General features: G+C 40.2%; 1 protein-coding gene across 1 annotated transcript; it reads right to left on the bottom strand.

The window, feature by feature from the left end:
* Positions 1-869: 869 nt before the first annotated feature.
* On the bottom strand, positions 870-7,522 carry gorab (golgin, rab6-interacting). Its single transcript, XM_054603109.1, is given in 6 exon segments — positions 870-2,637; positions 2,639-2,855; positions 5,140-5,280; positions 5,378-5,479; positions 6,226-6,562; positions 7,327-7,522. Coding segments are annotated over 6 exon segments (1,110 nt in total). The 5' UTR covers positions 7,382-7,522; the 3' UTR covers positions 870-2,379.
* Positions 7,523-15,212: the final 7,690 nt, after the last annotated feature.

The raw sequence follows: 15,212 nt of genomic DNA, 5'->3' as shown, positions 1-15,212 counted from the left end.
TTCTCCAGTAATATCTGTATTCAAAATATTTCACTTATATTACAAAAATGCACTTAAAGAATCAAAAGCAAACGTACCCATTAAAAGAAATATCCCTTTTTATAATTTGATATGCCAATCTTAAATTCTAGATTTGTATTATAATTGATGCATTAACATGTAAGCAGCATTTAAATGTTGTAGTCGGCCGAGGTTGAAACCCATTGTATAAAGTTAAGATAAAGTTTATAACTCCTAAAATTGTATTTTTTTCAAAAGTGTAAAGAAAAAATCAATTATAAAAAATTAAACTTGATTTTAGAAAAAATACTTAAATACTTAAAATAAGGACTAGTAAGATAAAATGAGAACACTAAAGGAAAGTAACACAACATTGTACTTCAATAAATTCTTAGTTACATTCCACCAGTGGATTTTGTGGAAATGACATAATTCAGTCCTTTTCATTCAAGATTCTTTATAATTATGTCAAATCAGAGCTGCAGTCTGCTCAGAGGGACTTCAAACGTTGACCTTGGACAGACAGGACGGTGGTCACTCTCCCGCTCCGAGCTTCTACCTACCAACTAATTAAGGGAGCTGCTTTTACGGCCTCTCCTTCAGACGGCCAGATGTGACCGGAGCACTGTAAAATCTCAAAGCGGTTTACAGAAACACTTACTGCACTTTAAAAACGACTTGCAAAAGCGATGAGAGTCCCAAAGTGCTCCCCTGTGTAAATTCCTTCCAGGACCACAAGATCCAGTCCTGCAGATAACTCATTATTTAAAAGCTCAAATGACTGACATGAAGACAAAATGCAAGAGAGGAAAATACGTTTTTGTTTTTTTTAGAGTTTATTTTAGTAAAATATCATACTGTAGTGTATATCTAAATATAACCTCTTTAAATACGTACCCAATTTAAATAACTATTTATATTCATGTCGTTTGCTTCACATACAACCAGGCTTTGGCTAGGCCCACATATACACAGGTTAACATCAGATTATTGTCATATATTATTGTCGACACATTGTGCAGCCAGAAAAGGTAAACTGTGCAGAATCTCATGCAGCTGAAAGCATCTGTACGCACATTAACACATATCACCTTACCATTCAGGAGGCCCGCTGCTCCTCGTCTGCACTGACAAGACGAGAATTAGCTTTTGAGGAACACGAAGCCCAGCGCCAGCTAACATGTTTGTCTACAACACATAAGACGGGGCGGGGGGGGTTCATGTTTGGAACAGAGATGGATCCATGCCTCCCTTCAGGGAGTAAGCAGGACCCATCTTTCATTGTTGCCACAAAGACACAATAATCAAAAACAGTCATCTTTCTCTGAGAGATAATTCACATGTGATGTTCATCCACATGTTTGGAAGTTTTGGAAGCACACAAATAGAAAGCGAGTTCGAGGATAATGGGTTCAAGATACTCTGATTTACTCTGCAGCTGAATATGATTTGGTCTGATCCTGCAGGTACACACATACTGAAGGCTGGCTGTTGATTGAAATCTATCAACATTAGTGTCAATATCATACCCACGTTTCCCCAAAATAAATACTTTTCCCGCATCCCGGACACCTTTCTAACATTTAACAAAAGAGGCTTGACTTCTCAAATGTAAAATCTTATAAGAAGTTCTCCTTTATAAAGTAAATCAAAAATATGTAAGGTTTTGATTTAATTCTGATCAGAAAATCATTACTCGTGATTATGAATCTGACCAAATATCCGATGTCAGTTTTGGTACTTGACAGTTTAGTCAACAATATTTTTTACCAGTAATCACCAAAAGCAAATACCTTTTGCCCATATTTTTTGCCCACATGCAATACCGCCCATATTAGATTTTTATAAACATATTAAATAAACATTTGGTATGTAAGAATCTGCTACGTCGCAAAAGGAGATGCACTGATACAACCTTACTCCTCCGATCCTAATCCAATGCAAACGCTCCTTTTTAACCCCTAATTTAAAAATATGTGAAAGCTACATCACTGTTGAAGCTTGTGGGGACAAATACGACAAAACTCGATATCTCACAATGTCGTCCTAGTTAAAAATTGAAGTGAAATTCAGTCAAAAAGGTCACAGGTTTGTGCTTACTTTCTCAATACTCAATAACCAAAACAACAGTCCTTCCCAACACATAATATCTCAAATAAACTCATTGGATGGTGCAAACTCCGTTACTTCCAGTCAGACACTGTTGATCTGACTCATTTTGGTGGATACCAAAAAAGAATTAACATTTGACACCCAGTCCTGGAAGTTACAGCATCGAGCGTCACTTCATCTGGCTGAGACTGTTATTGGAAAACATTAGTCATTACTGCATTACTTGAATCTCTACAGTGCGGAATGCGTGATAATGTTTTCTGAGCATCAGGAGGCTGCAACTCCACTCTGAACAGAGTTTTCTAGTGTTTGACAGTCTTGTTCAGTCTTCTGTGGTTCAGTCATCGGGTGGTGCTCTTGCGGGACGTCACCTCCCTTCTCCATGATCACAGCCTCTTCTTCCTCTCCGGGTCTACAGTCTTTGGTTGATTGCACCGTTCCCTCCTGATTCGCCACTGAACCGTTCCCCTGTTTCCCGTCCCTCTGTTTCTCCACGCAGCTCTCCATCTTCTTCTTCTTCTTCTCCCTCCTCCTCCTCCTCCTTCTGCTGCTTCTCCATCTCTTCCTCAGTGGCCTGAAGCTGCAGCTGCTGCATCAGCTCCTCCAGCTTGTGGGCTTTACGCAGCTCGTTCTGCTGGATGATGGCGCAGAGGTGCTCCGTCAGCTGCTCCTTCACCTCCGTCTTCTTGTGCAGGTCCAGCTTGGCCGTCACGTACTCCGTCTCTGCCTTCTCATAACGCTTTCTGATCAAATATGTGAGGAAAATTTGAAAGGAAACGTTAATAGAAACTAATTAACAGGGCAGCACAATTTCTCATTCATACGCTGCATAAAAAAACGCATTTCATTTACAATATTTGTTGCAACAAATCAAAGCACTCCCGTCTGCATTCCTGACCTGTTGAATATGCTGAGTGCACATCATGCAACATATTCCTTTTCGAACTCCTGCTTTTTGTCAAAACTAGCAAATGTTTTCAATATTAAAGACAAAATGTTTGACTCGTATTAAACCCAAAACACTGGTGAGAATATTGATTAAGTCCACTGAGGAGCACGGTGAGTTGTAGTGCGAAAAGGATTAGTCAATGAACTGATGAGTTTAATTGACTATCAAATAATTGTTTAAATTATTCAGCAAGCAAAATCTTCTTTTCCAGCTTCTAAAATTGGAGGATTTTAAGTATTTATTCTATATTCGTTAAAATATTAATTATTATACTGTTGGTTCTGAGATCTTTCATCAGTATTTTCGGAACAATTAATTGGAAAAAATGTCCGGATTGATTGATAATGTCTAAATTGCCCTGTTTGGGTTTTGTAACATTGAACTTGTTTGGTATGAATTGAAATATGAGTATAAATAACTACAGTCTATTTTAAAACTAAGGTATTATAATGCCACAACCCCCCCGCAGCTCCTCCCACAATGTCTGAATTGTAATTGTGTAGAACAGAACATCACATGCTGTTTATAAAAATTGTGGTAACTAAACAGATGATGTCAAACATTTCACCTCGGGGGGGGTTACGTTGTACCTCAGCAAAACCTCAACAATTGATTATATCAACATAATCATAACAGAATCCAGCGTAATGAGTGTGTGAAGGTCAGGTCCTCTTCCTGTAATACAAACATCTGTAATGAACAGTGTTCATGTCATGACTGTAATCTTACTACACAAGAGGCTGCGAGGGGGAAATCACAGCTACAAGGTCAAACACAACTTTCTGGATCAATGTTGGTTGGGAAAAAAAACAACACACATTATAAAACTATTCACAGTCTTTATACCTCCTGTGGCTGCTGTGGAAGTTTAACGCTGCTTATTAACAAGTGAGGAAAAATAAACGATTCAAGATGTTGCTAATTATATATATATGATTTTCATTTTATATTCATCTTTTAGTTGTAGTCCTGCTTTATTAGTCTCTGTATGTTGAAGCAAAGTGAAAGACTCCCCAGAACATTTGAGCAGGAATGTGTCTGCTGAAACTGGTTCAAAGTGTTTGAGAACACATGTGGATTACAAGTGTTGTGTTAAAAGAAGAGTTACATGAGTTCTGGTAACAAGCTGCAGGGGGCAGCATTTACAGTGGATGTACACATAATCACCTGGTCACTTTGTTTTGTTACACATGAAGTGCTCACAGTGTTGTTTAATTAAGTTATAGTAATTAAAATCAGACTGACTGGTTTGTCTTTCAAATACGAATAGGATTTTATAAAATCCTGAAGCTTAGTGGCCCTTCATTTACATATATCTTATTGTAGCTGATGTCCCAGCAATCACTCAACTCATCTGTCAACGTGTTGAAGAGTCTTTGAGCAAGACACTCTGCTCAATAAACCTCAGGCATTTCAACATATATTGACATTAACTCAATTAGTGGAGCTGTTGTTTCCTCCATCAACATTTTCAAATTCCAACTGTGACAGGTTGTTAACTCTTTTACTTCACGCTATGTTAGTGCTACACACTGTGTGATTCTGGTCTGTCCCTAATGAGAGATCAAAAGCATTAGAGAAACGTGGTGAATTATCTGGCTGTCAATTCAAAATGGTGCTCAAACAATTTCCAAAATCAAACATTTCAAACATGAGAGCAGTGCAGATTAATGAGTAGATGAAGAAGTGTATTTTTTTAAACATTTTCATTGTAATGCTACAATTTATCAGGCATTTGCCTCATAACTTTAACTCCCGCAAAATTGGGACTTTTGGGAATGCTATTAGATAAAGAGCTGCCTGTTTATTACAAGGTAACACTTCAGGAGTTCAGTAGAAACCTGTTTCTCACACTTGCTTCAATGAGGACCTATATTGGAGCTCACAGCCAGGGGAGTCAGGTGTTTGGTATTTGTCTGACTGCATTCCTCCTCGACTACGTTTACAGCCACGAAATATTCCATAATATTCACGTTCTGCAAGTTTTGCCATGTGCAAGACCATAGCTTGATAGTGGAGCTGCTGCTTCATCGATTGTAATTTTAATTCATAAGATAAGAACATGCGCTTTCCTTTACCTGGCAGTGGAGTAGTCCCAGCTGGCCTGTTCTATCTTTACTCTCAGGATGCCGATATCATTGGACACCATGTCATCGAGGGCCTGGAGCTCCTTCTGGATCCTCCTCAGCTTCACGGCCTCGGCCTGAGTCTGTTTGGACCTGTGGACAATAATAAACTACTGAGGTTAAACTGGCCTTTTGGTTTTATTTCATGATACCATGTTGCTCACTACAGTACCAAGACGGCCATGCTTACTTCTCAGCGATCGTTTTTGTCAGCAGAGCTTTCTTGCGCTTATTCCTCTCTTCCATTATCTTCTGCTCCTGCTGCAGTTGCTCCAGACGTGTCTTGTCCCGTCTGTGATCCAACACAGTGAGAATTTAACATACAAAAATGCTTAGCTAATATGGGAATAAAAAAAGCCACACCATGAAAGGAGTTTTGGGTCTGATGCCAAAGATGCATCAAAACAAATATGTACTTTAAAAGGGTGTTTGACCAAGAGCCAATCAAATGATAACAACTCATAACATTCACCGTATGAGGGCAAGATGTAACATGAACCTCTAATTGCGTGGAAATGGTTAAATCTTTGGTGAAACACCTGCTTCACTCATAATAAAAGGGACATCAAAGATTCAAGCGTCAGCAGCATCTCCATAATATCTGTGCATGTCCACATTTCAGAATATCACAAAAATTTGGGTTCAGCGTATAATAGTGACCTTCATTTAATTTGGATTCAAATAAATCCTTCCTTTAGAGCTGGCCTGTCACTCATGTGATCGTTGACTCTGTAACATCTCATCAGTGTATTCCTCTTCATCTGTGACCTACATTTGGTCACAGACTTAAGGGAAAGACACTGGCTGTTTCTCTTATTGTTTGCACAGGTGACATTATGAAACCAAACCACGGAGGAACGTATTGCGTGGTACGGTCTCAACTGAGGTTAAGCATTAAAGAACATTAAAGCAGCAAAATGACAGGGAGATCATAACTGCTGGAATAAAGAATAGGAAAACTAAAGCAGACCAGATATGTTTTACATCCATAGAAACCACAATAGTGAGTACGATATATAAAAAAAAAGATATACTAACAGTGCCACCTCTTGTTTCTCCAGCTCTTTGACGGCCGGGGTCTCCTCCGGAGCTGGATTCATCTCTGTGGGTTTGTGCTGAACCCCCTGTTTGACAGCCGGAGCTCCTGTTGGAGGGGTTGTGGACTGAGTGGCTGTGGGCTGAGGCTCTGGATCTTCTTTCGGAGGCGGCGGTGGCGGTTTGGTGAGCTGTTGCTCCGGTGAAAGGCAAAGAGATGCGGATCCAGCGTTTTTCTGTGCGGTTACCTGAAGGGCCCTCTCCCGCTGTAACTGCTGCCGATTCCGGTTTGCTGGAACCGGTTTCCGTCCGCGGGCTGCCGCTGCCGACATCGCCGAGTCTGTTAATACATATGGTGCAAAGGTACAGAAAACTAGTCAGACTTAATGTGAAGTGTGTTCAAAACAAGCTAACAACTGGGGCAGGGTAAGATGCTAAAATATGTACTTTAAAAGGTGTTTGACCAAGAGCCATTTTTTATGCAGTGGTCTGCTGGAACAGCAGCATCTCGACAGCAGACAGGAAGAGAATAAACAAACTGCTGGGGTGTCCACTGGATACGGTGGAAGTGGTGGGAGACAGGAGGATGATGGCCAAGCTGTCATCCCTGATGGACAACACCTCTCACCCCATGCAGGACACCCTGGAAGCTCTGTGCAGCTCCTTCAGCCACCGGCTGCTTCACCCCCGGTGTGTGAAGGAGAGGTACCGCAGGTCCTTCCTTCCTGCTGCTGTCAGGCTGCACAACCAACTCTGCTCCCAGCAGACCACATGACACTAATACACTAATACACTAATACATCAATACACTGTACAATACAACATTTATAATAATTTATGTCTGTATATATATTTTTACTGTGGATCTCTACTGTTCTTACTGTTTTTTACTGTTTTTATTGCTCATTTGCTTATTTATAATACTTATTTTGATCGTGTTTTTTAAAAAAAAAAAAAATTATTTACTATGTCTCTTGTTTTGCACTATCCTCTTTGCTGCTGTAATCCTGTAAATTTCCCCGCTGCGGGACTAATAAAGGATTATCTTATCTTATCTTATCTTATCTAACGTGTCCGGCTGACATTAGCAGTAAGACATGTTACCTTTCTGCTGCATCTTCCGAAGCTCCTCCTCAGAAAAACCGGCCCAGCCGCTCATTTTACAGCGTCACACCTAAAATGCTTCAAAGCACAGCGCTAACTATGCACACAGGAAACGTTGTGCTCACTGGGTTATGATAATCATTCTAAACTTCGAAATATACAGACAAACTCTAAGAATCTCTAACTACCACCGCCATCTTTGTTTATTGATGCCACGTCAAGGACCCCAAAAGCCCAGTGAAGTTGATGTTCCGGATATTGCCTGAATAAAAAGAAAAGCTTGACGCGATTTTGAAATATAAATGAATAAATACCCATTTTATCTCTTATAATTATAGGTGTTTTTTCACATTTATTTAAGTTTTTATTTATCTTATTTGCACATAAACATTACTTTGCAGGGACAATGCAGAAGGCATTTTTGTGGTGTGCCTCATACTAGCGCCACAAAACTCTTTTGAAAGTTTCTGTGAAATGAATAATTTGGTATTTATATGCTGACTGTGGCTGTATCCGGCCTCTGATATTCCAAATCATGCAGGGTGTTGATTTAAATTTCCATCCAAATTCTGCGAAATGTTTCATGCATTAGCTCGCCAATCTCTTTTCTTGTAGGTGGACTGCCAGTGTGTCAGACGGGTCAAAGGTTAATTTGGAACTGTTTCATGTGAAAGCAGCATGAAATTGAAGTGGTTGTACTGCAAAGCAGAGTGTGGCTTATTTAATGTTATCGCTATTTGTGAACAGGCTTGTTGTTATAATACAGATATTGATGTTTTTTAAATAGTAATTCAATAATTAATCCATCTATTTATCCATCCTTTCACATTTGCCATCCCATTTTTAAAGTATATTGTCAAATCCCAAATTTCTAGCACAACTGCAAAATCAAGGCATTAAAATAGCTTTTTTATTTCACATTTAACATTTAGCATGCTGTGCCTCGCTGTGCAACTTTCAACATACACACTTCAGCTCTGACCAAGTGCACACAAGATTTACTTCGGTGTGCCTGACACCAAACAGCCTCATGATGTAATAGAAAAGAAAAGTTTACCTGGAGCACAGTTTTTAACAGAGGAGGACAATTTACAATTTCTGGACTACTTGCTGTCTCATCAAATAAATTAAATTATCTCATGCCGCATTATTAAAAATATTCATTATGATATGAATGAGGAAGAGGATAGGACAACCCAACTTGCCTCAAAGGAGAATACTGTTGAAAATTCTTTTTACACATTTAGTGTACGATCAGACCAGCAAAACAGCACTGTCCTATACAAGAAATTGCGTTGGTGTTGCTTCAGGTACAGCAGTAAAGATTAAGGATTACATCCATTAACTTGAAGTCTGATCAGAAGCCAATTTCCAACACAGAGGTTTACAGAGTAATACAGGATTTTACAACTCTCACTGACAATCATTTTATCCTCCATCTTCATGCAAATGAGGTAAACGGTAGAGTTACACAGTTCTCATTACATAGTAAGTCTTCATAAATGTGTGATTGCATGTATTTAGATGTTTAATAACTTTTTTCCCCAAATACCCTGTATGTTTTTGCTGTATAGTCTCTGCACCATATTGCACCAATAGAGGTATGAGGGCTACATGTTTTCAAACAGTGCTATTGTCAGTCTTAACATGCCCTTAAAACAGGTTCCACCATTTATCACTTGTTTAGGTTACACTTAAAAATGATGTCTGACTTTTAATCATACTTTTCAAGCTACCCAGAAAGCAGTAACGTTTCTTATTCCTGTTATGCCATGTGCTTTCCTTGTGAATATCACCTATAAATTCATACAAATTGACAGCAGACGTTTTATGTCTGGTGAGTCAGTTGTGGAGGTGGAGTCTATGGACAGGAAACAGGACAGAAGGTATTTCTGGGTAAATATGATCTTTGTTTAAAGCTTCCTTTACCTCTGTCATTCAGGACAAACCATCACACACTGCCTTCATTCAGCTCTATATTACATCATTGCGTCATTTATATTTGACTTTGCACAGACTCCTTGTTTCTTTCAGTAATTGGTCAAGGTACAGACATAAAGCTTGTCTTTTTAACCTTGGCAGTACTGAGGAGTCAGAGCAATGCAAAAACAATGACCCCTGCTTGGCAACTAATAAAAACTGGCCCCCACATCTTTTTTTTGCATCTGGGGGCCAATTATGTGCAAGTTAAAAGGCGAAACACCTCAAGAGGGCATAAATCGCCGGCAGAGTGGAGACAGGGCCAGGCATGGAGGCCAGATGGAAGGGAGACAACCACTCTGGTTTCAGAGTGAGTTTTGCTGCCGGGGCGCCTTGGCTGAGGATGGGACGGCCTTGGATCCCTGATTAGTGAGCGCCAGAGGGGACCACATGGCTCATTACTGGGGTGACCTGCAGAGGCACATCAGGGCGAGAGGTGGGGTTAGAAGGAGTGTATAAATCCCCCCCGTAGGAATGGGTGGAACTGATAGGAGTGGAGGAAGTTACCGTGATGACTGCGCTCAGTTCACAAGTTCAGCGTGTCAGGTCTGTTGTCCACGTGTGTCGAGGCGAGTCTTCTAAGAACCAGAGAAAATTCACCCTCTCAGTTACACAGGAAGTGGACTTCAATCCAAAATCAATTTGCAATCCTAATCTGATGCAAAATACGTCAGTGCTCAGGCACAAATATAATGATAAGATTATGATATGATTGTATCATAACCCCACTGATATACATTTGGCCCTATTCTGTGTATTTAATCGGAATTTAGGAGATATATCTTCTTGAGGATTGACTGTTTTGGTGGTGGATGATTTAATACGAGCAGTAAGCGTGCACGTACCCTTTGCCCCCCCCCCAATGCTATCCGCGAAGCCCCCAAGCCCGTGGTGCTCAATCAAACAGGAAGTGCTGTGAAAAATAAACAGCCAATCTGAGGAGACATGCATCAGAGAGTCAGAGCCTGAACCAAATTGAGGATGATTAGGGGTCAGGCCGTCGCCGTGGCTCTGAGCTGGAAGCTGGAGGAACTTCTAATTGCTGTTTAAAAAGAAAAAAAAACTCTGTCTGCCGGGTCCACGCTGACCCCCGCCCCAGTCAGAGCACCTCCTCTCCCCCTCGGCTGCTGCTCTGAATTTGTTCTTTAATTTCCATCCCTGACCTCTCGTCCAGCCATCTGCAGCCAGTTTGCAGCGCCAAGCGGCGGCCTGACATCATGCACACTGTTTATCTCTAACTCTCTTCACCCTCAGCGTATGTCCCTCAATTGTCCCGTCTATTTCTTCCGCCTCCCTGTTTACTCTAGAAAAGAAAGTGCTGCTTTGTAATCTCTTTTTTCTTCTTCTTTCATCAGGGTTCGTATTGATATAATTAAGATCTCACGCCTGGATTTTCCCATTTTTATCTTATATAATTAAGAGAGCGCAACACTTAGGCGCAATCTTGGATCTATCTATTCCTTTAGGTTGCTCTTTTCACTCTGACAGTCTCACATGTGAGAATGTCAATTCTTGGGAGCATATTAGTATTTTTGATAACTGTGGGATCTTGATTACAATTTACACCAAAGTTCAGTACCATGCGATATTTTCACCAGGACAAAAGTCCCCTAACTTTAATTAAAGTACTTCTTTTAGTCAGCATTGAGGTATTGTGCTACTGTAAAATGAATAATAACGCATTTCCTCAATAAAAGAGCAACCTAGAAACATTTGAAAACACATCATTTTATAACAATATTAATATGCCATTTTGTTTTTTTAAATCAAACCTAATTATTGGCAAGAAATCCCAGGAAGAGAGTGATCATTACTCGGTTCTGGTAATCTGGAAATTACAGGGAAACCTTCAACTCAAGCACGAACAATCTTTGGTGTTAATGAGGTAAACATTTACACAAAACTACAGATATCATCAGTTATTCTGCTCAAGCTAAAGGCTATCAAACCTCAGAATAAGGGCCTCCCTTACCATCATCACCATTTCCTCCAGACTTGGCTTTCACTCTGTGTTGTGCCCACCTCACGCCACGCTCTCTTAATGTTCTTGGAGAGTGTCCCTGATCCATCTGAACAGAAGTCTGTGTTGCAGACTCTGAGGAGTCTCACCTGTAAGGGGGAGAAATAGGCCTAAACAATGCCTCCCTGTCCCACCTGCCTCCACTCCTCTATTTCCCCTGGCAGTCCATTCGATGTTCAGGCCCTTTTCGTACGCACCGGTGAGCTGTTTGGACAGTTTTTAAGGCTTTCAACGCTTTTCAACAGGCCCTTCAACAGTCTGACGTCCAGACGTTCTGGCTTGTCCCGGGAGCCGAGCCCCAGCTCAGGCCTGGGCAGCTGGCAGGGGGGACGGGTTGAAGTCAGTTTGGAGTCGGGCTGTCAGTTTGTGTTGAGATAGATTGTTAGATAAGACACTCAGACACAGAGAAAAGAGGGCAAGAGTAAAACAAAAGGAAACAAGCTGAGTACTATAAGTGGAAATAAGGAGCCTAGAGGCACACAGACCCCTCCATCCATCACAGGGTTCTCAAACAAACTGCAAATGTGAACTCTCTTTGGGATCCTTGGTTTCTTACCAAGAGTCAGATGAGAAGATGGACACAATTAATCTCTGGGGGTCCTGTATAAAGATCAATCCCAGCATAGCGTAGAAGCAGCCTAACTTGATCAAAGTCTCTCTCATAAACTCCCAGTTGCATCTTGTATATTTAACATGCCTGTTCTCAACCAAAAACATGTTGCTTCATTTCCCAAATAAAACTATGTTTCATGTGAAGCAGCCTCTTGTACTCGTGCAATATATGACTGCTGTCACGGAAAAGCAAAGTCACAGAAGGGTCCTCTGCAAATGGAGGAGGCGGGGAAAAAATGTTGGGTAAATAAAGTGTCTAACTTTTACACCAGAGATCACTGTTCACATCCTGTGCTCCAACTATGGGACACTTTGACATGCTGTTTAGTCTGGGGGACTTCTTGATATAACAGGTGTAGAAGTAGTCGATGAAAAATTGTGATTTAGGGAACAGCTCTCTAACCAGCCAAGGGGCACTTCTGACGTTTTTTCAGTCTTACATACTTCCGAACAAACCCAGCTGGTCCTCGGTTGGATTGGTGGCTAATGTCCTAGCAAACAAGATGTAACTTATAATAAAGTCATTTTTGAGTTCAAATTAAATCAAGTTATCATCCTCCTGCTGCCAGCGTTGTGCTAAGCTAGGATCAACACATCTTGGACTGCTATTTCTTGCCAGGTTCGGTACCGTTGTGCCTGCAAAAAACAAAACCTGTGCTCATCAGTAGCTTTATAGCTGGTTATGCTAAACAGAAGTAAGATTGCCAGATAAAATAGTTCCTGTAAGTACAAGTCAAACAAACAAGAGATAACATGTAAATAAGTTACTTTAGGTGTTTATATTTGTACTTTTTTTTATCTTGGGACAGAGCCAAGCTAGCTGTTTCCCCTTGGTTCCAGTCTTTATGCTGAGCTAGGCTAACCATGTCCTGACTCCAGCTCTGCGCTGAACACACAGACATGAGATTGACATTGATTTTTACTATCAGACAATTACTGTAAGACAATTTGCATACACAGAAATGCAATATTACTCAACGTTTTTTTCCGATTTTCACTGTATTTAATTCTGACGGTGCCTTATACATATTTGGTATCAGTTATTTAGCCCCCAAAAAGACTTGTGCCTTCCACAAAATCTGTGATTAATGAAAATGACAGGGAGCTGGAGACACTTGTTGATGAAGGCAGGTTATTGGCCGAAGAGCGGGAGTGTTTTGACTTTGGATTGACCCTGGCTGAACCTGACTAAACCAAGTCAGAAAGATTGGGACTTTTTAAACAGGCAATCACACGTGATGACAACTGATTCATTAGGCCTCGAGCTTTGCCCAGAAAATCCCCATAAAAAGACCTCGATCGAAGTCTCCTTAAAGCTCGTTAGGAGGGAAAATGTGGTCTCGCACACCAGAGCTCAAATAAAGACACAGCTGTCTCCAGCATGGCCTTGAACAATTTGGCCGCCGAATCAGATTCTTAATCAAATTATTTTTAGCCATGGCACATTTAATCCGCTGTTGTTTTATTCATTAGCCGTTCCATGATTTTATTGTGGCTCTGGCGGCCTCGCAGTCTCTCATCTCAGCTATTTCCCAGAGTGTAACACACACACATCTGGTCCCGATCACGGGGAGGGAGAGAATGCCTATAAGCAGCCTCTGGCATAGGTAGATCGTGAACAGTGGTGCCCCATGTCCCCTGGAGTTTCTGGTAGTCCTGAGCTGTATACAAGCTCTCACTCAGCTCCTTTTGCCACGCCCTTATTACCTGATTTCATTAGGAGGGAAACAGAATTAACAGGAGTCGTGGATTTGGGCTTTTTCGGGCAGCGCTTGAGGTAAGGAGCCCCCACTGAGAGCAGACACAGAAATGCAGAGTTAATCACATTAAACCCAAGTATGTGTCGTGTTTGTGGATATGCAAAACAATAATGAGTCATTGTTCCAAAACAAAAAAAGCTGTGATAATTACGGTAATTCATGACCTTCCCTTGTTAAGCCTTTTTAAGTTGTTCATAAACAATTACATAAAACTGATTAGATTATTTTTAAAATCTGATTTTATTAGGATCAATGGATTGAAGATGTAAAAACAATACAATAGGTTGAGACAAGATGTCATGCTTGACTCTAAATAGATGAATAGAAAGCATTCCTGTAAACAAGCTTTTATTAAAAGTAGCAGCCAGTTGGTAAAAGATCCCCGATGTTGTTTTGTCTTAGAAACATCTGTCAGGATTTGAAAGTGTTTTAACTTGTTTTGATTTCTTGTAGAGAGAATCAGCAGGGTGGAAAGATTTCAAATAAATGATGAGTTACATCATGAAGTGAGTCCAACCGAATGAAAGTTTTGATGGTGATGAACTCTAGACCGCCCTAACACCACCGTGACCAAAACCACAACCACCATCACACAAGTAATTAATTCCTGCTAACCCTTAGAGGACTAGAGAAAGTGTCCTTCATCTCCCGAAATGACAATAATAATTATATAAATTAAATATATCCATGTTGCCCTCACTTTTCAGATTGTCTGTACCAGTAAATGTCCCCACATTTCAAAAAAATGTTGTATTTAAAAAAATAAAATCCTTTACTTTGCAAAACTGTCTTCAATTTCTTCCCTTTTGGGAAAATCGTAACTTTGTCAATGTGTTTTCCAAAATACCCTAATTTTCTTATATGACCTTAATTTACAGAAATTGTCCTTATTTACAAAAATATACCCACTATGTCCTCACTTTTCGGAAATGTCCTTCCTTTCCCCAAAACGGGCCTCACTTTCAAAGACTCCAACAATGCCTTTACTTAGCTTAAACATCCTGACATTAGAAAAAGGTCTTTATTTCCTTAAACGTCCTCTCTTTGGCTTCACATTCCTACGGTGTCCTGACTTTCCGAAAATGTCCTCTAAAAATATGTGTACATGCAAACCTGCAGGTCACATTAGACAAAAGCCAGATGGATGCAACGTAAATGAAAAGCAAAATTAAAAATAGAACTGTATATCTTTTCTCGAGTCATAAGTACATTTCATTTTCTTTTCGATCCTTTAAATCATTGTCAACCAAAAACATTTTCACTGTAAGTAATTTTATTTTTACACATTTAACTGCTAAAAGTTTTACTTAGTTGGAAGAACTGAAAGTGTTTTAATCGAAACTTAATTGAATATTTTTCATATTGTCGTATTGCTGCTTGTAGCATCCATAAAGGAGTATTTCTTTCACTGCCTCTACTTGCTGAACAACAATCAGAACATGGTATCTTGAGGAGATGGTAAACTGGAGGGTACGATGTGAATTGTCTCTCTCTCTCTATCACACACATATACA

The sequence above is a fragment of the Anoplopoma fimbria genome, chromosome 8, assembly GCF_027596085.1.
Source record: "Anoplopoma fimbria isolate UVic2021 breed Golden Eagle Sablefish chromosome 8, Afim_UVic_2022, whole genome shotgun sequence".
Classification (NCBI taxonomy): domain Eukaryota; kingdom Metazoa; phylum Chordata; class Actinopteri; order Perciformes; family Anoplopomatidae; genus Anoplopoma; species Anoplopoma fimbria.
The sequence above is the reverse complement of the archived record's forward strand: the minus strand, read 5'-3'. Positions and strand labels throughout refer to the sequence as shown.